The sequence below is a fragment of the Pseudophryne corroboree genome, chromosome 2 (assembly GCF_028390025.1).
Source record: "Pseudophryne corroboree isolate aPseCor3 chromosome 2, aPseCor3.hap2, whole genome shotgun sequence".
In the NCBI taxonomy this organism is placed as follows: Eukaryota; Metazoa; Chordata; class Amphibia; order Anura; family Myobatrachidae; genus Pseudophryne; species Pseudophryne corroboree.
This window is the reverse complement of record NC_086445.1, coordinates 366,623,612-366,649,965: the sequence shown is the minus strand read 5'-3', so window position 1 is coordinate 366,649,965 and position 26,354 is coordinate 366,623,612. Positions and strand designations below refer to the sequence as shown.

General features: G+C 44.5%; 1 protein-coding gene across 1 annotated transcript in view; it reads left to right on the top strand.

Moving 5' to 3' along the window:
- Positions 1-26,354, top strand: part of TNFSF13B (TNF superfamily member 13b) — a 91,021-nt gene that overhangs the window by 42,778 nt on the left and 21,889 nt on the right. Inside the window, exons 6-8 of the mRNA XM_063950759.1 lie at positions 2,382-2,733; positions 14,766-14,791; positions 18,921-18,952. Of these exons, the coding sequence (XP_063806829.1) occupies positions 2,382-2,733; positions 14,766-14,791; positions 18,921-18,952 (410 nt within the window). The remainder of the gene's footprint in view (positions 1-2,381; positions 2,734-14,765; positions 14,792-18,920; positions 18,953-26,354) is intronic.

Genomic DNA, 26,354 nt, shown 5'->3' with positions numbered 1-26,354 from the left:
CTTCTAGTTGGAAAGTCCTTACCAGACCTGACTGTAGCAATGGAGAGAACCCAGGATCGTACCAGCTGGTGTTCCAGGAAAGGCTGGGTTGCTGAAGATAAAACGGCTGCTGTGGATACTGGCTGGAACCAGACTGTTGTTGGTACGGAGTGGATACTGGCTGGAACCAGTTAAATAATAAACGAACTTGAGAGCGATGAAATAATAATGAAGTTTGGAGTTTAAGAGCGGTGAAATAATAATACCGGTGGAGAGTGGTAAACTGCAGAAAGGACACCGGCCCTTTAAGAGAAGCTGTACACTGCTGGAAGCTGGTCTGGAAGCAGGTGATTGATGAAGTTTGGAGTTTGAGAGCGGTGAAATAATAATACCGGTGGAGAGTGGTAAACTGCAGAAAGGACACCGGCCCTTTAAGAGAAGCTGTACACTGCTGGAAGCTGGGCTGGAAGCAGGTGATTGATGTAACTGGAAACAGGTGAGTCCAGAATGGATCGGAGAGTCAGGCTACACCGCAGATGGAATACTGGTGCGGGTCTCTATTCCAGAAGTCTGGAGACAGGAGCTGGAACCTGGAAGACAACCACAGGAGAGAGACAAACTGGAACTAGGCTAGACAACCAAAGCACTGACGCCTTCCTTGCTCAGGCACAGCTTACTTATACCTGCAGCAAGGAAGGGGTTGGCTAGGCAATTATGCAAATCAGCAATACAGACAGCAGATTGGTGGAAATGCTCAGATGACAAAATCCAAGATGGCTGCGCCCATGCAGACACTTGGAGGGAAGTTTGGTTTGTAATCCATGTGAGAATTGAAACAGTAATGGCGACGCCGGCCACAGGAGACAGGAGACGCCAGACTGACAAGCGCACATTTAACCACGCGGGCACAGCGGAGGCCGCGGCTGATGAAATCACCACTCTGACATTCTGCATGTGGAAACTCAGGAACAGCGGGATCCGGTCCTGGAACGCTGAGCCAGCCTTAGGAGGCATCTGAAGGGTAAGTAATGGCGTCCAGATAGCCGGATCGTGACAGTTTGGCTTATTCACTGCCCATGCTGTTTTTTCGACTGGTTGAAAAATCCAGCACAGTGGAAAACTACATGGATCGGCAAATTCCCTGTAGGATTTCTGGGCGTTTTTGCACTCTTTAGGTCCGTTTTCACCCATGCCGATTCGACAAAAAAAAAGCATGGGCGATAATGGATCGATAAATGTGTGAAAACGCCCGCTATTGAATACACATAGGTCGAATTAGTGTTGATTTTCTGACTATCGGAAAATTTGGCACTAATTGAATATCCCCCCTGATATTCAAGTGGTGATCCTTATTTATCTTAAACTGTTTAACAGCTACGGAGATTTACTAATCAAGTGAGACTGAGATACTGTATATCATTAAGGATATCTCTGGCGAAGTTCTGATTTTAAGTGCTTGGTGATTATAATTATATGCAACCACATACTCACTGTCTGCTGCATGTGTTTTCTGATATTTTATTTATCCACTCCCGGGAGCTGTAAATGGCTATTTATGAATATTAATAAATGATTGTGATTTTTTATTGATTCATGGTCTGGCATTAATGTGTGTTCAGAATGCCCCTTAGATTTGTGTCTTTTTTTGTTTCTTTTACAGTATGATTATGTCTGGTGTGTTTAGTGATGGACACTCATAGATATTTTGGATTGTTCATCTGATTGCCCTGACAATTGAAGAAGTGGTGAATGTAAAGACTACCAGATAAGCCCTTATTTATTACATTTTAAAGTACGTATATTACTTCAGTTTGAGATTCAAATATAACTCTAATTAATACACCACGAGCGCCTTCTTGTTTTGTTGTATGTCTGTTTTTTTAGATCTGTTGCTGTCTGAATGATCCAACAGGAGGAGCTGCTTTTTATCTAAATATTACTATTAAAACAAAAGGTTTTAGTTAACATAATGATATGCTACCCTTCTTACGAGATCACTTTGGCAACTTAATGCTACAAGATGCAAATACAAATATTAAACAATGAGTATTACAAATAATTAAGTTACAATCAGGCTAAAACTCTATACCAGAAATTTACATTAATAGTGAAACAATAAATGACATGTGTGGGCTTCCTCTAATGTCATCTATTACTTCCTTTCTAAAAAGAAGAAGTTACTATAGATTAGTAGGTGACTAACAAAACATTAATACATGAAAATACAGATAACAAAGTGAAACAGGAAAAAAATTATATAAAGAAAGGCATAACAAACTATACCGGTCATGTGGGTGAAATCCCACTGCATATACTCTTTACTATGGATTAAGTACAAACTGTCCTTGTTCAGGATATGGATTACAAATGGCAAAGACAAGCAATAAAATAGGACTTTAAAGAAATCACAGAATGGATTCAGAAATAACATCAAGGAATTATTTCCCACCCATCATTGAGCGGAAAAGGATTTATTACTGTTATCACTACTGCTACCCAAAAGGAGTTTTGTTTGCTGCCTGCCTTCCTATCACCATCCTTCTCTTCTCCTGTCTTACAGCTGTATTTCTATATAACGTGATTGCTTTGAAAACAGAACTTGGAAACCTGCAAGCTGAGCTGAGAACATACAGAAAACTTGACAGCCAATCTCCCACTTTAGTACTGGAAAACAACAGCAATGGAGCAAGGAGTCAGACCCACTCCAGCTGGGCAGAGGACAATCAGGTCAGTTTGTGGAAGATTTTGTCTAAAGTATTAACTAAATGTAATATGGTCAGATCAAGAGTGGAGCTAATGGGAACAAGCAAGAAGACAATGGTTAGAGGTTTTGGTCTATCATGGTTAGAAAGGAGAAAAAAATAAATATGAGAGTAGAGATGCTGGATAGAGTCCACCCACTGGAAAGAAATGGGTAAGGACACAGTAGATAATGTTGTGCTCATGCAGGGGCACCTCTGTTGCTTTCTTTATTGATCCTGCATACTGTGTATTATACTAGCAGTTGTCCATGGCTTTGTATGTTTATTTCTCTATTTTCTCCTTTGTCTCCCTTTCCCTGTGTGTGCCCCTCTGTCTTGCCTGCCACTCAGTCTCTTTGTCCTCCCTCTTTTTCATTTATTTCTACCTCTTATCTGGCCAATAGTCTCCAAGCGCTGCACTGCCACGACCAGTCACCATTGTCATCAGCTGGGTGGGAGCACATATGTCTCAACATTTGTTATGTGCACACACCATCAGATAATCAAGATATTGTCAATGGTACTGTGTAGTGAAGTTAGGTGTGTCTGCGGTATATACTACTGCAGTATACAGTGTGTGTGATTAAAAGAAACAGCCCAGCAGAAAGCATGTGCACCATGCAGCTAAGGTTAGACATGCATATGTGCACCAACGAGATGACCTCATTTTTATCAGTTTTCTGTTTTATTAAGTAGATGATTTTTCTTGGCATAGTTTAGAATTATTTTTTTTCATTGATACATGATAAGGAATACTATATCTATTGTATTATACATGATTTATTATTTAAAGCATACATAATAGCAAAAGCAATTTTTAATATAACTTTTTTTGTGCTTATGATTTGATTGGGTAATTGTTTCTGGTTATACTATACTGTATAGATAAACCTTGCACAAATGCCACTGCTGCAGTGTATTTCTCAGATTATGGAATTAAATAGGTTATGTTTATGTACATATTTTTGGCGCTTGGTTTACTGACTGAGTTGATAAATATAAATAGAATGTTAGTGGTATTAGGGGCATAATTATTAAAAGATGTAGCAATCCCCAATAATAATGATTCCTTATCGCTGCAATTTATGGCAATAAGGAATCCTTATTTGCCTTAATGTTTTATTAGTAGGTCACTGTGACAGGGGCTCTGATAGGAGCCTGTCCCTGTGATCAGTGCAAGTAAAGTGATCATGATTGAGATCACTTCACTTTTTATTTTGGCCAGCTGTGCATGCGTCAATGTTGGTAGGCTCATGAGTGAGTGGGCAGCAGAGGGGAGGGATTCTAAACATCCATCTTCTCAAAAAGTCATAACGCTGTGGTTCCCACCATACACTTCTATGGGACCTTTCTAACCATAGAATCGTATGGGGAAAGCACTGTGCAGTGCTTCCTGATTGGCTGGTGGCTCTCCTTGTGGCAGAAGTCACATTTGGTAAATGGGATCTACAGTGTATTTGTACACACCTATATCTCCTGCGTCTGTGTGGTCCGGATAGATCCATTTTTTTTCACTCTCTGGATGTCTACTATGGAATGAAGAGGACAGATCTACACTGGGATGAGTATCTGTAATTTGTTTTACAGGTTACGCTGGATTCTACTGGAAAAGAGGACCAAAGGGATAGAGGGGATGTAGTTTAAATATGTATGTGAGTGTGCAAGGGTGTTAAATAAACTTTTACTTTCTACGTGTGTGTTGTCTTTTTTGAATATTTATTTTACAGTATATATATATTATACTGGTAGGAGCAGGCTCTTTAATGCCCCGCATGCTGCTACCTGTAGTTCTCCAAGTACTAGCATGCAGGGGAGGCTTGCTAGGACCTGTAGTCCTACTGTAAAAGATAATATTATTTCTAACTTTTATGCTTAAAAGCTATCAACTCGGCACCCACCACCCAGGGGTGCCAAAGATAGCCTCTAGCTTCAGACCTGGCCTTGAGTGCTCTAGAGGGGGGAACCCTTTATTCCTCCAGGGTACCCCAGCCAGGGATGAATAGTTGGGGGAAGGGTTAATGCTATGGCCGCTGGGACCAATATAAACATGTCCCCGGGCTGTGGCATTATCTCCCTAGTTAGTGGAGCCCAGTGCTGGTTTAAAAAATATGTGGGACCCTTATGTCTTTTCCCCCCGGTGTTTTTGGAACCAGGACCGGTCGAAGGTTCCAAAAATAACCTACTGGTTGTTAACATACAGGTGGACCTCTGTCTTTTTTCCCCCTGTATTTTTTCAACTAGGACTGGATCAAAGAGCCCAGGACTGGGTTTTTTGGAGGGGGGGTTGGGGGGGGGGAAGGAGGGTAACCGTGCATTATTTTTTAAAATATTTTTTTAACTATTGGTAAACTTTCTCAGACAGAAACATTCTGTGCATGGATCTCATAGATCTGTGCATGCTTCTGTCAAGCTCACCTTTATAAAACTAGTCTATTTATAGCCACGTTTTGGTAAGGTTTTGGGTGGGAGTTTAAAATCTGCACCTTACAATATTGCAGTAAAACATCTGGATGTGAGTTTAAATCATGAAAGTTGTGAGAGTCCTAAAACCATGCTAGTTCGCATGTTCTCGAACACTATTACACTACGAGTTTAGCGCTAAACGCGTACAGTTTGAAAACTCAGACCCTATTACATTTGTCCGATGGTGTCAAAAGTACCTGAGCCCACAAATGTTGCTGGTTATTGGTGGTGCAACCGCTCAAGGTCATGAGAAAACAAGAAAACTATAAAGATTGCATAGATATCAGAATGATTAAAACATCAGAAAATATCAGATATCAGAACAAGAAAACTATAAAGATTGCATAGATATCAGAATGATTAAAACACTATTGGGATACACTTTTCTACTTTCTTTGGTGTGGGAGCACACTATCATGGCAACTATTAACCTGATGGGATGCAGATTAGTGGCAATTTGTGCATTAACTGGTAGACGTTTAGAGCTGAGTTTGAAGATTTTTCTTTAGCCACAGGCTTTAATGATAAGTCAGCCACACTGAGAAGAGGAAAGAACAATGTAAACAAATCAATGTGTAATTAAAATTTTTTATTAAAATACATTAGTTCATTAAAAAGCTATAGTTCTGTGCAAGATAATGTGCCAATTAAATGCAGAAAAAAGATAGAAATATCCAATGCTATGCAAAGATAGGAATTTACCCAATGTGTTGGTACAGGAATAGAGGAGATGTTCTCTATAGTCCGTTCCTTATTTTGCCCATCAGTATAGTGTCACCTTTGAAAAAGCTGCAAGGTTGATGCAGCGAAACGCGTCAGGTACCTACCCGTTGGAACAGGATATATTTGAATTGGACCCGAACCAGCCCATTTTTTGCTGACCAGTTATCCGGAGGAGCCCGAGAGAGGCACCAGCCTATTTCCGCATTGCATGAGGTACTCTACATCTATGAGACATTGCACTAATCCTCTAGCGGTATATAGAAATTCTCCATGGACTCTCCTCAGTAACATCAAAAAGGAATTTCCTTACCGGAATATTACTGGACACTATACTGATGGGCAAAATAAGGAACGGACTATAGAGAACATCTCCTCTATTCCTGTACCAACACATTGGGTAAATTCCTATCTTTGCATAGCATTGGATATTTCTATCTTTTTTCTGCATTTAATTGGCACATTATCTTGCACAGAACTATAGCTTTTTAATGAACTAATGTATTTTAATAAAAAAAATTTAATTACACATTGATTTGTTTACATTGTTCTTTCCTCCACTAGCGCAGCCTCCCTCTTTTTTCTGTACCTTTGACCTGGGAGTGACTCCCCTGTAACATTGGCTGCTGCTTAGCTAACCATCTCGTCTCACAGCGCCCGTATACCCTAGGGTATATTTTACCTTATTTCTGCATCCACACTGAGAAGAGTGATGGCCAGTAAATGTTGTCATGTATGTAAGCACAACTGAATCTTTCTGAGGAGCAATAAAATGGTGTAAAAGCAATCCTGGATGCATTAGAAACATGTTTTAAACTTGCAAAATATGTGCTATATGAAAGGTATATGTTTGACAGCAGTAAACAAGAGAAAGGTGAATCCATTGTAGGAATGAGCGGGTTTGGTTCCCTGAGAACCGAACCCCCTTGAACTTTGAGATCCGAGCCCGGATCCGAGTTAGGCTCTGTTTTTCGTGCCTAACTGGGATCCGAAAATGAGGCAAAACGTCATCATCCTGTTGTCGGATCTCGCAGGTTTTGGATTCTATATATAGTCCCGGTGATCAGCGCCATCTTCACTCTCAGAGAGTGTCCAGTAAGGACATGTTCCTTCTGTGCTGTAATCAGATAGGCAGGTTATGGAAAGGGGCAGGAAAGAGCAGAGAGGTTGCAGCAGGAGAGTTGAGTTAACCTGGGGTGCTACTTGTGTAGGTGTGCTGTGACTGTCACTGTGTTAGGGCTTTGCATAGTAGACAGTGCACTGCATATAGCATACTGTGGCTGTGTATTGGACCAGATGTTGTTCTCTGTCTAAGGGGCTGTGTACTGCCATATTATTGCTATATATCCTCTGTATGTGATCCAAAGCAAAAAATATATTTCTATTGGTGTGTCACTCTGACTACTAGTACTATGGCTGCCATACACTACTGCTATTTATCCTCTGTGTGTGATTCAGCGCAAAAAATATATTTCTATTGGTGTGTCACTCTGACTACTAGTACTATGGCTGCCATACACTACTGCTATTTATCCTCTGTGTGTGATTCAGAGCAAAAAATATATTTCTATTGGTGCGTCACTCTGACTACTAGTACTGCGGCTGCCATACACTACTGCTATTTATCCTCTGTGTGTGATTCAGAGCAAAAAATATATTTATATTGGTGCGTCACTCTGACTACTAGTACAGTGGCTGTCATACACTACTGCTATATATCCTCTGTGTGTGATCCAAAGCCATAAATATATTTCTATTATGTATTTGAAAGGGGTGCTCTGTCTGCTGTATCTGAAAGGGGTGATCTGTTTGTCCATCCAGGGACTCGACCCCAGTGTAAAATTAAAATAATAAAAGCTAAAAACAAAAAGTCTAAAATTATAATTATAAAAAAATACCTATTTTTTTGTTTGTGCTGTACTCCAGTGTACTATACAATTTTTTTTTATTTCATAAGTACTGCGACACTGCTGGTCAGACCGCAGTATATTATTTTGTACTCATAAACGCATTGTACAACGCTGTCAGTGTAGTCAATAGCAGTGTGTAAATATAATATATATATCTCATTCATTTGTGTGACACTGTAACCGCCGATGTGTGATATAAAAAATACTTCTACATATTTTTGACTCATTTGTTCGACACTGTAACCACAGTGTTTGATATAATAAATAATATATATATATTTTTTTTTAATTAAATTAATATTTTGTGCTGTGCCATCCCGAGACTGCAGTTGCTCCGTCCATCTTGGGGTGTACTGTCAATCCAACCAAAATAAAAGACATATTTTTTATATTTTGTGCTGTATCCTCCCAGAATAATCCAGGTGTACTCCATCTATTTCAGGATGTTGTGTCTGTTGCTCATATTCTTATTATAATTTATTGTCCTATTTTCATAACTCTTCTTATACCCACATTGTAATTAATTCAAATTAGTATTATTAATAATAATAATTATAAATTAGATACACTTAAATTAAATGAATATAAATAAACTCTCCACACTCATATAGTGAACTTTCTGCATATCGAAGATATCTTGGAGGAAATGAAGAATTTGATTCTAATAAATTAAATTAAATATATTAAATTTAAATAAATTACATTTAAATAAATTAAATCTAAAATATTGTATTTTTTTATTCTTCTTTGCCTTAATCATCTTTTTGTGAACTGAAATCTTGAGCCTTGACTAATGCGTCTTTTTTAAAATATATTCTTTTTTTTTATATTTTGTCTTCCCAGTGTATACATCCAGGGGCTGCTGCTGCTCCGTCCAGCTACCTCGGTGCAACTTTTGGCCTCAACTGGATAAAAATAATGGCCCTCATTCCGAGTTGTTCGCTCGCTAGCTGCTTTTAGCAGCATTGCAAATGCTAGGCCACCACCGCAGTGTATCTTAGCTTAGCAGTAGAGGGAACAAAAGATTAGCAGAATTGCTACTAAATAATTCCTTGCAGTTTCTGTGTAGCTCCAGACCTACTCCTAGACTGCGATCACCTCAGTCCGTTTAGTTCCTGGTTTGACGTCACAAACACGATCCTGCATTCGGCCAGCCACTCCCCCGTTTCTCCAGCCACTCCTGCGTTTTTCCCTGGCACACCTGCGTTTTTTTAGCACACTCCCTGAAAACGGACAGTTTCCGCTCAGAAACACCCACTTCCTGTCAATCACACTACGAGCGATGAAAAAAGTCGCTCGAGCTTGTGTAAATCTACAAAGTTTTGTATGAAAGTACTTAGCGCATGCACGCTGCATACCATGCGCATGCGCATTTTTGCAGTTTTTTCACTTGATCGCTGCACTGCGAAAATCGGCAGCGAGCGAACAACTCGGAATGACCACCAATATTGTGAGCTGTGAGGTGTTCAGAATAGTCTGGAAATGAGTGGAAATGAATGTTATTGAGGTTACAAATACTGTAGGAACAAAAACACCCACAAATTCTGTTATTTAAGCTGTTTTGACGATTTTTTTAGAAAAAAATCCAGATCCAAAACCAAAACCCACAAGGGCGGTTTAGGCAAAACCAAACCAGATCCAAAACACGAAGGAGATCTAAATCCAAAACACAAAACCCGAAAAATGGCCGGTGCACACCCCTAGTCCATTGATAATGTTCTTACCCAGCTGAGAGAAAAGTCAACAATGTGTGATTATGGAACATTAAAAGATGAACTTATACTAGATAAATTTGTGTTAGACATAAATTGTGAAAGCACATGTTCCTGTCTCTTAAGAGAGCAGAATTTAGATCTGTCAGCAGCTATTGAAATGTGTCACACATCACAGCCCATTGACCAGAGAATCAGAGCAATGGACAGATAGATTAATAATGTGAATGCTGCAGAAGACAGCAGCACAGCAGGGGTGATTTGATGGATAGCAAAAAGTATATAAATCAGCAAAAGAGCTCACCAGCAGCCAAATATATACCTCCCAAATGTCCCGATTCCAGCAGGACAGTCTGCTATTCGGACATTGTCCCACTGTTCCACCCGCGTGTCGCAGTACTGGGACGGCATCTATTCAGTGCTGGAGGGAAGCAGGGGGCTGCCCAGTTGCTTGGGGAGCGCTAGGCACGCCCCCAAAATGCTGAAAAATGGGCTCCATTTGGCAAGGCCACACCCACTCGGGTGAGTCCACTCCAATCCAAGGCCATGCCCCCTTTCTGGATCGCACGCAACTTGGCTGCGCAATAGTCTCAACTTGAGAGGTATGCAAATATACATGCTGTAAATACTGTGGTAAAATGCACACTGTGGGAAAGATCAGTGCCCAGCATTTGGGAAAATCTGTAGATCATGTGGTATTACCAATCACTTTGCTAAAGTATGCTTGTCAAGCAAGAGGTGGAAGTCAGCAGTGAAAAAGTACACATACTGTAGAAGATGAAACACCTGGAGCTGATACCCATAGTGCTGAGGTGATTTATTCAACAGAATTTATTGGGACTGTGAGATCAACAGGCCAAAAGTGGTTTGCACATCTGAATTTGAATAATAAGAGGCAACCATGTCAGTTAAACTCATGGGCAACATGTAATGTGATGAGTGATTAGATGAAATTGGCTCCTAGGGGTAAATGTAGCTTCTAAAAGTGAAAAGAGGTGCTGTTGCTCGTAGCAACCAATCAAATTCTGTCTATCATTTTCTAGGATGCAATAAAGAAATGATAGACAGAATCTGATTGGTTGCTATGGGCAACATCACCTCTTTTAACTTTTAGAAGCTTTAGTAAATTTACCACTTGGAGTTTTGTTACTGCCAAGTGACACTAAACTGAAGCTGTATTCTGGAGAGTTGATGAAATCATTGCGACAATTCAGAACAGAGTGCTTTGTTAGTGGACATACCTACATGCTTACTTTGTGAAGGCCCATCAGAAACCATTATTGCTAGGTTCCACATGTGAGTGTTTGGGGTTGATGCAATTTACTATTCCTATTGAGCTACATAAGATGGAACTTGATTTGTCTGGACCATTGAGGAAAGAGCAAATTAAGGCCCAGATTTATCAAGCCTCGGAGAGTGATAAATTGCACAGTGCAAGTACCAGCCAATCAGCCCCTGTCATTTATCAAACCCAGCCTGTGCATGGCAGTTAGTAGCTGATTGGCTGATACTTTATCACAGTGCAATTTATCACTCTCCAAGGCTTGATAATTCTAGGCCAATAAATGCCTATCATTATGTGTTCAAGCAGCCAGTGAAGTGTGTTCCTGGAGAAGTACATTTTGAACTTGATCCAAGTGTTCTGCCATTCCAGTGTGCTCCATGCAATGTGCCTATAACCCTCAAGCCAAGAGTGAAAGTTTTACTTGATCAGTATTAAGCAGATAGGCTTATTGCACCTGCGAATGAACCAACTGACTCAATTAGCTATATGGTCATTGTGGCAAAGCCTGAAAAGTTACTGTAAGAATCTGTATTGACCAATAATTTTTAAATCAAGCACGTGGGGATCTCATTATATTATGCCAACATTGGAGGATGTTTTATATAAGCTGCCCAAAACAAGTCTTTACGCTGGTTGATGCATGTGATTTATTTCTGAAATGTGAGCTGGATGAACCGCCATCGAGCGGTTATTCATAATGAACCCTGATTATGACCACAAGTTGCTAGCACTGTTGGATCATTGCAGACAAGTGAAATTAAGACTTTGGACATCATTCAGTTTGGATCGCAAATCGCGATTGAACCATAATTTCTGCTTTCGCCTGGCGGATGCATGCGTAGGGCCCGTCCTGCACATGCGCCCGCATTTACTGCGGGTGCCCCGCAGTACTTGCAAATGCCTTTGCCTGTCAGGGGCGGGAGGTAGTAGTGGCAACGCTCTGTTTTCAAGGTGAAGACGGAGCATTACGGTGGCGGCGGCATGAAAACGGGGCATGGTGTGGGCTTTATTGGGGCGGCTGCCACTCTGATCAAAAACATGGCCGCTGGCCTCCTGCTGCCGAAGCCAGACGGCATCCCCAGTTTCTGCTACTGCAATTAGCACGGGTCGCAGGTGGGCGGGGGTGGCGACGGTTAGCATGCTTGGTGGCCTGCGATGGGTGGCCCCAGCATGCAAGGCAATCCTTACTGAATAGGGTCCTTAGTGTGAAGAAACTGCAATTTAAGTTGAAAGAGGTCATTTTCATGATCATATTCTGTCCTCTGAAGGTTTGAAAGTTGACCCTGAAAAAGCTAGAGCTGTATTAGAAATGCCAAAGCCCATTAATGTAAAATCTGTGCAATGTTAAATTGGGTTTGTGACATTTTTGGCCAAATTTATGCCTCACTTTCCAGAGGTGTGTGAACCGGGTGTGGGATGATACATGGACAGTGTCTAGTCAGACAGTCAATAGACATACACCACATGTTAGACAGATATTAGGTCAACAGGGTCAGAAGGTTGACAGGGTCAAAAGGTCGACATAAACAAGTTAGACAGTACAAAAGGTTGACAGGGTAAAAAGGTCAACATGAAAATGGTCGACACATAAAAAGTAGACACCATTTTTTGTTTGCATTTTTGTGGTTTGTTTGGATAGTTTTGTCATCTTGGACCCCCAATTGTAGAAAGGCATCCCCTCGCGGGGCTCGCTTCACTCACCACGCTTCGGGCTCAGTGGCTCGCTGCGCTCACCATAAGATTTATACCCAACTCTATGCCAACATGGATAGAGAAAGTATGAAAAAGTCCAAAAACATGTAAAATAAAAAAAACCTGTGTCTACCTTTTTTATGTTGACTTTTTGACCCTGTCGACCTATTGACCCTGTCAATCTTTTGTACTGTCAACCTTTGTCATGTCCACCTTTTGACCCTGTCGACCTAATGTCTGTCTAACATATGGTGTCTATCTATTGACTGTCTTACTATACACTGTCTATCTATCATCCGGATACCATGTGAACCCCTGCACAGACTTCTGGTCAGAGATATCATATGGCACTGGCTTCCAAAGCATAAGGCAGTGGAGGAAATAAAGCATGTGGTCACAGTTACACCTACAGTATGCTGAAGTGTTATGTTACCAAGCCAGTCACTATGTAGAGTGATTACAGTAAAACCAGACAAGAAGGACAGCCAGTTGCATTTGCGTTAAAAACATTGACTCCAACTGAGCAGAATTCAGTTCCGTAACTAGACATTTTAGCGCTGTGTGCAAGAAACAGCATTGGCGCGCCCCCCCCCCCGTATTTAAAATAGGGCCAGTGCGTGCCATAGGCGTATGACAAAAAATTGGGGGCATGGCTTCATGAGGAAGGGGATTGGCCACAATATAATACCAAGTCATATTACACTGCACAATAGTCTCCATTATTCAAATTACACTGCACAGTAGTTCCACTTACACACATTACATCAGGTAGAGTCCCCTTTTACACATTACATCAGATAGATCCCCTTGTCACACATTACACCAGGTAGAGACCCATTTTACACATTACGGCAGGTAGAGTCCCATTTTACACATTACTGCAGCTAGAGTCCCCTTTTACACACTGTGGCAGGCAGTGTCCCCTTTTACACATTACAGCAGGCAGAGCTCCCTTTTACACATTATGGCAGGTAACGTCCCTTTTTTCTCATTATGGCAGGTAGAGCCCATTGAAAAAAAAACAGTAGAGGCACCAACACATCTGCCTCAGTGACATGCCTTCACCCCACTTTGGAGCACTCCCCTGTCAGTGAGGCAGATTTGATTGGACAGTGGCTCCAACACTGAGCAGTGACTGTATCCTGCTGTCACTATTAGTGCAAAGTCTGGCTCTCTCCCTCCCTTTCCAGGTGCTGGTCTACTCCAACCTTTCAATTTCCAGCCCTCACCGTATGCCACAGTAGTACCCGTTATACACAGTATGCCACAGTAGTACCCCTTATATACAGTATGCCACACAGTAGTACCCCTTGTACACATTATGCCACACAGTAGTGCCCCTTACAGTATGCTACACAATATTATTGACAATTTAAAACACTAGTAGTGCTGCAAGACTTAGGAAGGAGGGGAATTAGAATTCAACTATTACATTGAAAAACAATAAATTAATAATATTCTAATATCTTTGTTTATTCTGATAGCCACCCTCCTCCCCCCACTGCCTAAGTCTGATCTAGGAGCGCAGTAGTGGTTTTTATTTGTGTGTAGTGTGTAATTTGTGAGAGAGCAGTGAGGTCAGGTGTAGGGATAATAAGTGAGGGTGCGTGTAGGGAGCAATGAGTGTGGGTGGAGGGAGTAATGAGTAACGGTTGGTGTAGAGCACAGAAAGGGAGGGTAGGAGTAGAGAGCAGTGAGGGAGAGTGTAGGGAGCAGTGAGTGAGGTGAGTGTAGGGAACTGTGAGGAAGGGTGTAGGGAGCAGTGAGTGTAGGGAGTAATGAGGGTAGGTGGAGAGAGCAGTGAGTAACAGGCGGTGTAGAGCACAGCAAGGGAGGGTAGGAGTAGAGAGCAGTGAGAGTGGGTGAGGAGCACATAAGATGGGTGTAGATAGCAGTGAGTGAGGGTCGTTGTAGAGAGCAGTGAGTGAGGGTGAGTGTAGGGAGCAGTGAGTGAGGGTGAGTGTAGGGAGCAGTGAGTGAGGTTAGGTGTATGGAGCAATGAGGGTGGGTGGAGGAAGCAGTGAGTAATGGTCGGTGTAGAGCATAGCAATGGAGGGTAGGAGTAGAGAGCAGTGAGGGTGGGTGGGGAGCATAAAGGATGGGTGTAGGTAGCAGTGAGGGAGAGTGTAGGGAGCAGTGTGGGTGAGTGTAGGGAGCAGTGTGGGTGAGTGTAGGGAGCAGTAAGTTAGGGTTGTTATAGAGAGCAGTAAGGGAGGGTGGGAGCAGAGCTGTTTCTTGCAATTATTGCTTCCCAGTGTGAGAGGAGGGTGGGGTGGGTCCAAGCAATAGGTATCTAGCGGCGGCATGACGTCAGCAGATGCCAGCAAGGGTTGGGGGGTGGCAGACCCTGGGTGGGAGTAGGAAGCAGTGATGGTGAGTGTACGGTGCAGTGAAGGTGAATGTAGGGTGCAGTGAGGATGACTGTAGGGAACAGTGAGGGACAATTAGTGTGGAGCTGCTGATCCCATGTGTGTGTAAGCTGGCCTCTGTATGTAAAGCCCCCCTCACCCACAAATCATGCTGGCCACTGTTTTCAAAAACCCTACCGCCATATTATGCTGGCCACTGTGTTTAAATTCTAAAGTCCCCCACCCCCCCTCGCCTCTGTGCCTCACCAGTCTGCTCCTCTGCCTCAGCCCCCTACTGCTCAGAACTCTCCTTCCTACACTCACGTGTGTGTGGAATGTGGAGCCTTGTAGATCTGCTTCAGTCCTAACACAGTCGCTGCTGACTGCTCCTTCAATGGAGACAGGCAAGCGACGCCAGCAGCGCTGAAGCGGCCGGCGGCAGATTGATGTGATCGCAGGTGCTGGCAGGCCGCAGTGGCCGCGGGTGGGCGACCGCGGGGAGGGGCTGCTGACAGCCTGGAAAGGACTCCCTTCCAGGGAGACAGGCAAGCGGCGCCAGCAGCGCTGAAGTGGCCGGCAGCGGCGGATTAATGTGATCGCGGATGCTGGCAGGCTGCGGTGGAAGTGGGTGGGCGGCCGCAGGAAGGGGTTGCTGACAGCCTGGAAAGGACTCCCTTCAAGGGAGGCAGGCAAGCGGCAGCGGCAGATTGTGATCGCGGGTGTTGGCATGCCACGGTGGACGCGGGTGGGCGGCCACGGGGTGGGGTTTCTGACAGCCTGGAAAGGACTCCCTTCAAGGGAGACAAGCAAGTGGCAGCACTGAAACTGCGGGCGGACAGCGGTGGCAGATTGATGCGTTCGTGGGTGCTTGCCAGCTGTGTCGTGTGGTGGATGGGGGTAGCTGCGGAGGGGAAGATGTGCTACTTCTCCGCCCTCAGTGCATATGCGCTGTGGGCAGAGCACACTTGTCACACACCTAGTTACGGCTCTGGCAGAATTATACTCTAATTGAAATGGAGTGCTTGAGCCTTGTGTTTGCTAGTTTCCATTTTCATTATTTTCTATACGGCCGGGACATGATCACAGTGAAGACTGGTCATAAGTCATTAATTGCCAACTTTAAGAAGCCTCTTCTTTTTGCATATTTCTTAGTTGGGGTATTCACTAAGAAGTTACCTAAATTTGCTATTGGGGAGCCAATTCATAAGAAGCCCATTCCTGGAGATCACACAGGCCGCTGGAGAATTGGTTCCTGTATGGAAACTTTTACCATGCTTATATCTTGTGGATGTGGTTGGGACTTTGTAGAGACGCAGTCATGTGGATTTACGAGTAGCTGAGCAGCCAATTCTACATGTAAATTGTTCCCGGCCTGACTATAGAACAGGTTCCACCAATGGCATTTAAAAGGCCACAGGTCATTATACCATAAGAATATGGAGAAAATTAGAATATGGAACATGCAAGCATACCAGATGGCAGTTTATATTCTTCACCTGCTACAGTTATACATTCTCCTGCCCAACAAAATTCAACTTCGGCTCAACAATATCCTGTCTATACTCATGGACATCAGTCATGGCCACCTGACAGACTTCATTTATGGTTTAAAAAAAACTAATAGAGGACATTGGGCCTGATTCAGAGATAGACGCAGCCGCGCGTCTGTATGCAGCAGCCGCGTCCATCTGGTCTGCGCACACACACTGGCCACAGTGTGCGACCTTACACATTGTGGCCGCATCCATGGAGGATACGTCCACAGAGTGATTGACAGGGGTGGGCGTTCGCAGAGCGGCTATGCAGCATTGGGGGGGACATGCAGAATGGGCATGCACCATAACTATTTTCGGGGTGGCTGCGTGATGTCACATGCAGCTGCTCTGAAAAAAATAGTGGCCGACCGCCTGACAGCATAGCATTGCCACACTGCCAGGGTCAACCTTAGTTTGATGCATCCACAATTAATTGCGGACACATCGGGAGGCGGTCCATTACACATTATTGGCCTTGCCCTGTGCTGGGCGGCCGCCAGCATGGGAGGAAATGGACGCAGATTTGGCTACGTATGCAGTGATCTGCATCCATCTGTGAATCAGTTCCCTAGTTAGCATTAGTGGTTAGTTTATACTATATAGTATATTTAAAAAAGGAAGATGTTAGTGTAATGTTAATTTTATGTATTTGGTGCCACCTAGTGTTCCCATGTAAGCTTTTATAACGTCTGTTTGGACAACATGGCTACTTGGAACAAGCATGTTAAATACATCTAAAACAAGGGAGAAACAAGAGGACAGAGGGCCCTGTCTGAGAGCTTGCATTCTACAAGAGTGGGGCAAATAGGTGGAGAGGGACAATATGAGTAGGAAGAGGGAGTGAGAGAGTGGTTAAGAGTAGGGCTGGTAGGCTTTAATGAAAAGGTGTGTTTATAGGGAATATTTAAAGCTGGGAAGGCTGGAAGAAAGTTGGACTTGGCGAGGGACAGCGTTCCAGAGGAGGAATGTGGGGGCACTGTTGGAGAAATCATGGAGATAGGGACGGGAGGAAGTGACCAGAACAGAGATGAAGCACCAATCACTGTGAAGAATAGAATAGGTGGGAATAAGTGTAGACAGAGATGAAGCAGGAGATGTATGTGGGGGAGGAAAAATTCATGGCTTTATACGTAAGGATGTGGATTTGGAACTTGATTCTGAAGTAGGGATGGCCATCAACTGATTGCAGAGAGCATGGCAAAGGTTTTTTCCCATATCACTGCGGGAACAAAGTTTAGCTCTATTCCCTAGCGCAACCTGCATTCCCTGATTGGAAAGATGCCTGTTGAGTCCAGCCTCCAGCTACTGCATTTATGGCCATTGAAAACCATTGATGGTTTCCTACCACCGATGGAATCATTTATGAAGACCATAGATTCTAGACCCATCAATTTTCATTCCTATTCTGAAGGGGATAAGTAGCCAGTGAGGAGGTTGTATTACCAATACCATGATATGGCAAGGTCTGAAATGTATGTAACACAGCATTTATTTTAAATTTAGTCATTGCCCCTCTCTCCTGTTATCTTTAAGTGCTAAACTATCAATGTACTAAGTTGCTATACATGAATAAATGTAACTGTACATATCCTTTGCTGCATAGATATAAGAAAAACCACAAACTGTGAAAAAATATTTAATTGAAATATATACTTAACAAAACCCACTTAAACCAATATCTTATTCATATAAATCCATGGAGAATATGGAGTGAAAAGTGGACATACAGTACAAACAGTATCCGGTTTCTATGTGCACATTTTCACTCCATAATCTGGTAGGAAGCCACCCTCATCAATTTGGAATATATTACTTGTGAACATCAATGGCATTTTTTTACATTTCTTTATTTTTTGGAACTTTTATTAAATATTACCTTTTTAACTTGTATTTGAACATTTATGCAATACAAGGGAAATTGTGCCTATAAAGCACTTTGGGGCAGATGTATTACCTGGAGAAGGCATAAGGAAGTGATAAACCAGTGATAAATGCAAGGTGATAAAGGCACCAGCCAATCAGCTCCAATATGTAAATTAACAGTTAGGAGGTGATTGGCTGATGCGTTTATCACCTTGCATTTATCACTGGTTTATCACTACCTTATGCCTTATCCAGGTTAATACATCTGCCGCTTTATTTGTAATCAACATCTGTTGTGAACATGCTGCACTAGATTGTTGTTTTTGTGTTTTTACATGTTATATCAGTTGTATACACATTTCTCATTATTGCAAGCAATAATGAGAAATACAGGAAAACTACAGGGCCCATAAAATAGACCAGTAGATTAATATACAGCAGCATCGATCTACTTGGTCAGATCTTAAGAAAGCTGCTTTGATTGATTAGCAGTGGCTTGACCCCACTTGGGGTGGGGGTACTCTTAACCATGTAGTACCATTGGAAGTAACACTGTTGTAGGAAACTTAGTCCTAGGCCCCCTTATTACTCTAGTCAGTTGATTTTCTATTTACAGAGAGAAATATCACCAGATAGCTATGAAGAAGACATTGACAATCTACTTACAAAAAGTCGATCCCGAAGATATACGTCTGAAGGCAAAGGTAAGCAAATACCTGCTGTTTACTGTTTCTGCATTATTATTGGGGTGGGGGACTTTGATAAATAGACCCTACTGTACTAAATAGTTGTGTATTGTACTTTCATGGGTTATACCTACAATATTACACTTTAGGGTTAAATGATTCTATAAACATAGGGTTGATGGGGCTTTAATTTGTTCACACTGGCAGACTTCATGTCGAATAACTGCACAATAAAATACACAAATATGGTGTCATTTTTTTCACTCCGATCCCCTATGTACATTGCAAGCACTAATCACCAGAGTATGTGTACTGTGCAAATGTCAGGAACAATATTTTACTCAGTTAAAGGTTCTTATCAAGAATCCATTTTTCTCCTTCATCCACTAGGGGCCACTGGAGCGTAGTTACAATGGGGAAATAGTAGGCAGTAATTGGGAGCTGGCACTTTAAAATTCTCACACTGTGGCTAGCTCCTCCCCTACTATCTCCCCTCCAAGCCAGTCTTTAGCCAGTTTAGTGCCCGAGGTAGCTGGTTCACTTGGGTTTAGCTGAAGAATTTTTTCTTTTTTCTTTATTATTTTATTTTTCTTTCACACACTCACAGACTGGCAGCTCTGCCACTGCCAGTCTGCACCGCGGGAGCTGCCGGCGGGGTCCCATCGCAGCTGCGTGCGGCTCGGGATGGGCCCCGGCTGAGGGAGACACTGAGCTCTCCTGAGTTGGCCGGACACCGCTGCGTGCGGCGTGTGTCGGGGCCACTCTATCCAGCAGAAGATTCCGGCAGCATGGCAACGGTGAGTATCAAAAATGGCCGGACACCGCTGCGTGCGGCGCGTGTTGGGGCCGCTGGGTCGAAACGCCTGACGGAAGGAAGCGGTGAGTACAATCTCCCCCCCTCCCCCTCCAGACTGATGTATGTTTTTACATTTTTCAGTTTCAGTGTTTTAATACATGGATGGACAGGCTCCCCTATACTCTCCAGTCAGACAGGCTGGAGTGCATAAAAGGCTTACTAACTTGAAATTGGCGCCATTATGTGGGGGGGCGGAGCTTCAGCCCGCTCTGTAAGCGGGCTCAGCGCTCTTCACTCCCCGGCTGCAGCATACAGGCAGCCGGGTGATACATTTACATATATCATATATCTGTGTAATAATTAGCATAGCTCTCATGGCAGAGTGGTAACACCTATGGTTACGATGCCCACGAGCTAGGGTTCGATTCCAGCAAAGGACACACTCTCCCCGGCCGCAGCATACACACTTACAGGCTGTCACGATCCGGGTATCTGGACGCCATTTCTTACCCATCAGATGCCTCCTAAGGCTGGCTCAGCGCTCCAGGACCGGATCCCATCTGTTATCCTAATGTTCACATTCCTGCATCCTCTCCTGTCTCTCTGAGACGCTGTCACAGTAACGCCTTATTACATCTGGCATGGCGTCTCCCGCGGCCTCCGCCGCCGTCCCTGAGCTTCTGCATGCAGAGTGTCAGAGTGGCGATTACGTCAGCCGCGGCCTCCGCTGTGTCCGCGTGGTTGGATGTGCATCTGTCAGCCTGGCGCCTCCTGTCTCCGGTGGCCGGCGCCGCCATTACTGTTTTCATTACCACATGGATTACAAACCAAACTTCCCTCCAAGTGTCTGCATGGGCGCAGCCATCTTGGATTCTGTCAGCTGATCATTTCCACCAATCTGTTCTCAGTATTGATAATCTGCATAATTGCCTAGCCAATCCCTTCCTTGCTGCAGGTATAAATACACTGTGCCTGAGCAAGGAAGGCGTCAGTGCTTTGGTTGTCAAACCTAGTTCCTGTTTGTCTCTCTCCTGTGATTGTCTTCCAGGTTCCAGCTCCTGTCTCAAGACTTCCACCATAGAGACCCGCACCAGCATTCCACCTGCGGTGTAGCCTGACTCTCCAATCCATTGTGGATTCATCTGTTTCCAGCTACAACATTACCTGCTTCCAGCTCAGCTTCCAGCAGAGTACAGCTTCCCTTAAAGGGCCGGTGTCCTTTCTACACTTTACCACTCTCCACCGGTATTATTATTTCTCCGCTCTCAAGTTCTACATTTCAGTTCATATTTCATCGCTCCCAAGTTCATTTATTATTTAACTGGTTCCAGCCAGTATCCACTCCGTGCTAACAACAGTCTGGTTCCAGCCAGTATCCACACCAGCTGTTTTATCTTCAGCAACCCAGCTTTTCCTGGAACACCAGCTGGCACAATCCTGGGTTATCTCCATTGCTACAGTCGGGCCTGGTAAAGACTTTCCATCTAGAAGATCATAAGAACTATCTCACACTACCAGTGCCCTGTGGCTCCTGCCATCCTGTAGTACCCAGGAACTGTATTTATTCTTTGCTGACTTTTACGTTTTCTTTTACTGCTGCTGTGTTGCGGAGTTGTCATAATAAACATCATTGACTTTTATCCAAGTTGTCGTGGTCACGCCTTCGGGCAGTTATTATTCATGTTACTTACATGTCCAGGGGTCTGATACAACCTCCCAGGTTCCGGTACATCTCAGCCCCTACAACTGAGGCTGCCTCCCGTCAGCTCAGGCCCTCAGTTGTGACAGTAAGCACTGACCTAATGAATCCAGCCGGAGACCAGGATCAAGCGGCCAGGCCGATGCAAGAACTGGCAGCCCGACTAGAACATCAGGAGGCTGCACAGGGCCACATCATCCGCTGTCTCCAGGATCTCTCTACTCGGCTGGATGGGATTCAGACAACTCTCCGTGGATCAGGCGCGTCTGGTGCGTCAACCACAGTGACTCCAGCTATAACCCCACCCACCTTACCCATTTCTGCTCCACGTCTTCATCTTCCAACGCCAGCAAAATTTGACGGATCTCCAAGATTCTGCAGGGGATTTCTCAACCAGTGTGAGATTCAGTTTGAGCTACAACCTGGCAATTTTCCCAGTGACCGTACAAAAATTGCCTACATTATTTCTCTTCTCAGTGGCTCAGCCCTTGATTGGGCATCACCGTTATGGGAGAGGTCTGACACCCTGCTATCTTCCTACACTGCCTTCGTGTCAACATTCAGGCGCATCTTCGACGAGCCAGGCCGGGTAACCTCAGCTTCATCCGAGATTCTCCGTTTACGCCAGGGGTCACGTACTGTAGGACAATATCTGATACAGTTCCAGATCCTGGCATCCGAACTGGCATGGAACGACGAGGCCCTGTATGCTGCATTCTGGCATGGCTTATCTGAGCGTATTAAAGACGAGTTAGCTACCAGAGACTTACCTTCTAAGTTAGATGAGCTAATCTCACTCTGCACGAAAGTTGATTTACGTTTCAGAGAGAGAGCAACTGAGCGTGGAAGATCATCTGCTCCAAAATCTTCTGCTCCTCCTCGTCAACTGTCACCATCTAAAGATGAGCCCATGCAACTTGGCCGTTCCCATTTAACTCCTGCTGAGCGCCGAAGACGCCTCTCCGAGTCTCTCTGTCTCTATTGTGCAGCTCCGTCTCACACCATTAATGCCTGTCCCAAACGTCCGGGAAACTCCAAATCCTAGCTGGCCAAGGAGAGGGCCGGCTAGGAGTAATGATCTCCTCTCCATCTCCTCAAGATTGTAATCTCCCAGTCTCGCTTCAAGTTGCTCAACGTTATCGGAACGTCATTGCCCTCCTTGATTCCGGAGCAGCTGGGAACTTTATTACCGAAGCCTATGTTAAACGGTGGTCCCTACCCACCGAGAGACTTCCTTCGTCCATTTCTTTAACTGCCGTGGATGGCAGCAAAATTTTTGATGCAGTTATTTCTTTAAGGACTCTACCAGTTCCTCTGAGAGTGGGAGTTCTTCATTCCGAACTTATTTCTTTTTTAGTGATTCCAAGAGCCACACATCCTGTGGTCCTGGGCCTTCCATGGCTCCGTCTTCACAATCCTACAATTGATTGGATGACTACGCAAATCCTGGCATGGGGTTCCTCCTGTGCTGAGACATGTTTGTTTAAAGTATTGCCTGTCTGTTCTTCCTCCCCCAGGTCGTCTGATGTTCCACCTCCTCCATATCAAGATTTCACGGATGTGTTCAGTAAAGCTTCTGCTGATATCCTTCCTCCTCATAGAGAATGGGACTGTCCGATTGATCTCGTTCCAGGGAAGGTTCCACCTCGAGGCCGAACTTATCCGTTGTCTCTGCCTGAGACGCATTCTATGGAGGAATATATTAAAGAGAACCTAGCAAAGGGGTTCATTCGACCTTCTTCTTCTCCAGCCGGCGCAGGCTTCTTTTTTGTAAAAAAGAAAGATGGTGGTCTGCGGCCGTGCATCGACTACAGAGGTTTGAACGACATTACCATCAAGAACCGTTATCCTTTACCCCTGATTACTGAGCTCTTTGACAGAGTTAGCGGAGCTACCATCTTTACAAAGCTGGACTTGCGAGGTGCATACAATCTCATCCGGATCCGTGAGGGTGACGAGTGGAAGACCGCCTTTAACACCCGTGACGGACATTATGAGTACCTCGTCATGCCCTTCGGATTGAGCAATGCTCCAGCTGTCTTCCAGCATTTTGTCAATGAGATCTTCAGAGACATTCTATACCGTCATGTCGTGGTCTATCTAGACGATATCCTCATTTTTGCCAACGATTTAGAGGAACATCGTTTTTGGGTTAAAGAGGTTCTGTCCCGTCTCCGTGTCAATCATCTCTATTGCAAATTAGAAAAATGCGTCTTTGAAGTCAAGTCCATTCCGTTTCTAGGGTACATTGTGTCCGGTTCCGGACTAGAGATGGATCCTGAGAAACTACAAGCAATCCAAAATTGGCCCGTACCCTTAACCCTCAAAGGGGTCCAGAGGTTCTTAGGGTTCGCCAACTATTACCGAAAGTTTATACGAGACTTTTCCACCATTGTGGCGCCTATTACTGCTTTCACTAAGAAGGGTGCTAACCCGTCCAAGTGGTCTGAAGAAGCCATGCAAGCATTTCATCTTTTAAAACAAAGGTTCATCTCTGCGCCTGTTCTGAAACAGCCTGACATCGACTCTCCTTTCATCTTAGAGGTGGATGCCTCCTCCGTTGGAGTAGGAGCGGTGTTATCTCAGAGGGCTAAAGATGGCCATTTACACCCTTGCAGTTTCTTCTCCCGGAAGTTCTCCCCAGCTGAGCGCAACTATGCCATTGGCGACCAGGAGTTGCTAGCCATCAAGCTCGCTCTAGAAGAGTGGAGGTATCTGTTGGAGGGAGCTTCTCATTCAATCACCATACTTACAGACCACAAGAACCTTTTATACCTGAAGGGCGCACAATGTCTCAACCCTCGTCAGGCCAGATGGGCACTTTTCTTTTCCAGGTTCGACTTTAAACTCCAGTTCTGTCCGGGCTCTCAGAATCGCAAGGCCGATGCCCTTTCCCGCTCATGGGAGCAAGAAAATGAGTCAGAGTCTTCAGACAAGCATCCTATTATAAATCCGTTGGCATTCTCCACGGTAGGGATGGACTCTACGCCCCCATCAGGGAAAAGTTTTGTGAAGCCGATGCTAAGGAAGAAGCTCATGCATTGGACCCATGCTTCCCGTTTTGCCGGACATACAGGTATCCAAAAAACCCTGGAGTTTATCTCTAGGTCCTATTGGTGGCCAACTCTGAAAAAGGACGTCTTGGAGTTTATTGCATCTTGCCCAAAGTGTGCCCAACATAAAGTATCCCGCCAGTCGCCTGCGGGGCAACTGGTTCCACTATCCGTTCCCCGTCGACCATGGACCCACTTGTCGATGGATTTCATTACAGACTTACCCATGTGCAACAAGTTCAATACCATCTGGGTGGTAGTTGACCGGTTCACCAAGATGGCACACTTCATTCCTCTCACCGGTCTTCCGTCAGCTTCCAAGTTGGCTCAAGTATTCATACAAGAGATCTTCCGACTCCACGGTCTTCCTGAAGAAATTATATCAGATCGAGGAGTTCAATTCACAGCCAAATTCTGGCGAAGTTTATGTCAAGTCCTCCAAGTCAAGCTAAAGTTTTCCACGGCTTACCATCCTCAGACCAATGGTCAAACCGAGAGGGTGAATCAGGACTTGGAGGCCTTCCTCCGCATCTATGTGTCCTCCTCTCAAGATGACTGGGTTCAATTACTTCCCTGGGCCGAGTTCTGTCATAACAACCAGTATCATTCTTCATCTGCTTCAACACCATTCTTCACTAACATTGGATTCCATCCTAAAGTCCCTGAGTTCCAACCGCTTCCAGCAACTTCTGTTCCCGCAGTGGATATCACCTTGCATCAGTTTGCCAATATCTGGAAGAGCGTACGATCAGCTCTGCTCAAGGCATCGTTCAGGTACAAGAAGTTTGCGGATAAGAAGCGTCGAGCAGTTCCTGCTCTCAAGGTGGGTGATCGGGTATGGTTATCCACGAAGAATTTGAGGTTAAGAGTTCCCAGTATGAAGTTTGCACCTCGCTATATCGGTCCTTTCAAGATTGAACAAGTCATCAATCCTGTTGCTTACAGTCTCCAGTTGCCTCCCTTCTTAAAAATACCCAGGACATTCCATGTTTCCCTGTTGAAACCGCTGATCTTGAATCGGTTTCATTCCTCACTTCCTCCAACTCCGAAAGTCCAAACTCAACGAGGCGTTGAGTATGAAGTGGCCAAGATCCTGGACTCACGTCACCGTTACGGTCAACTACAATATCTTATTGACTGGAAGGGTTATGGTCCTGAGGAACGTTCATGGACCAATGCTTCTGATGTCCATGCTCCTGCCTTGGTCCGGAGATTCCATTCCAAGTTTCCTCAAAAGCCAAAGAAGTGTCCTGGGGCCACTCCTAAAGGGGGGGGTGCTGTCACGATCCGGGTATCTGGACGCCATTTCTTACCCATCAGATGCCTCCTAAGGCTGGCTCAGCGCTCCAGGACCGGATCCCATCTGTTATCCTAATGTTCACATTCCTGCATCCTCTCCTGTCTCTCTGAGACGCTGTCACAGTAACGCCTTATTACATCTGGCATGGCGTCTCCCGCGGCCTCCGCCGCCGTCCCTGAGCTTCTGCATGCAGAGTGTCAGAGTGGCGATTACGTCAGCCGCGGCCTCCGCTGTGTCCGCGTGGTTGGATGTGCATCTGTCAGCCTGGCGCCTCCTGTCTCCGGTGGCCGGCGCCGCCATTACTGTTTTCATTACCACATGGATTACAAACCAAACTTCCCTCCAAGTGTCTGCATGGGCGCAGCCATCTTGGATTCTGTCAGCTGATCATTTCCACCAATCTGTTCTCAGTATTGATAATCTGCATAATTGCCTAGCCAATCCCTTCCTTGCTGCAGGTATAAATACACTGTGCCTGAGCAAGGAAGGCGTCAGTGCTTTGGTTGTCAAACCTAGTTCCTGTTTGTCTCTCTCCTGTGATTGTCTTCCAGGTTCCAGCTCCTGTCTCAAGA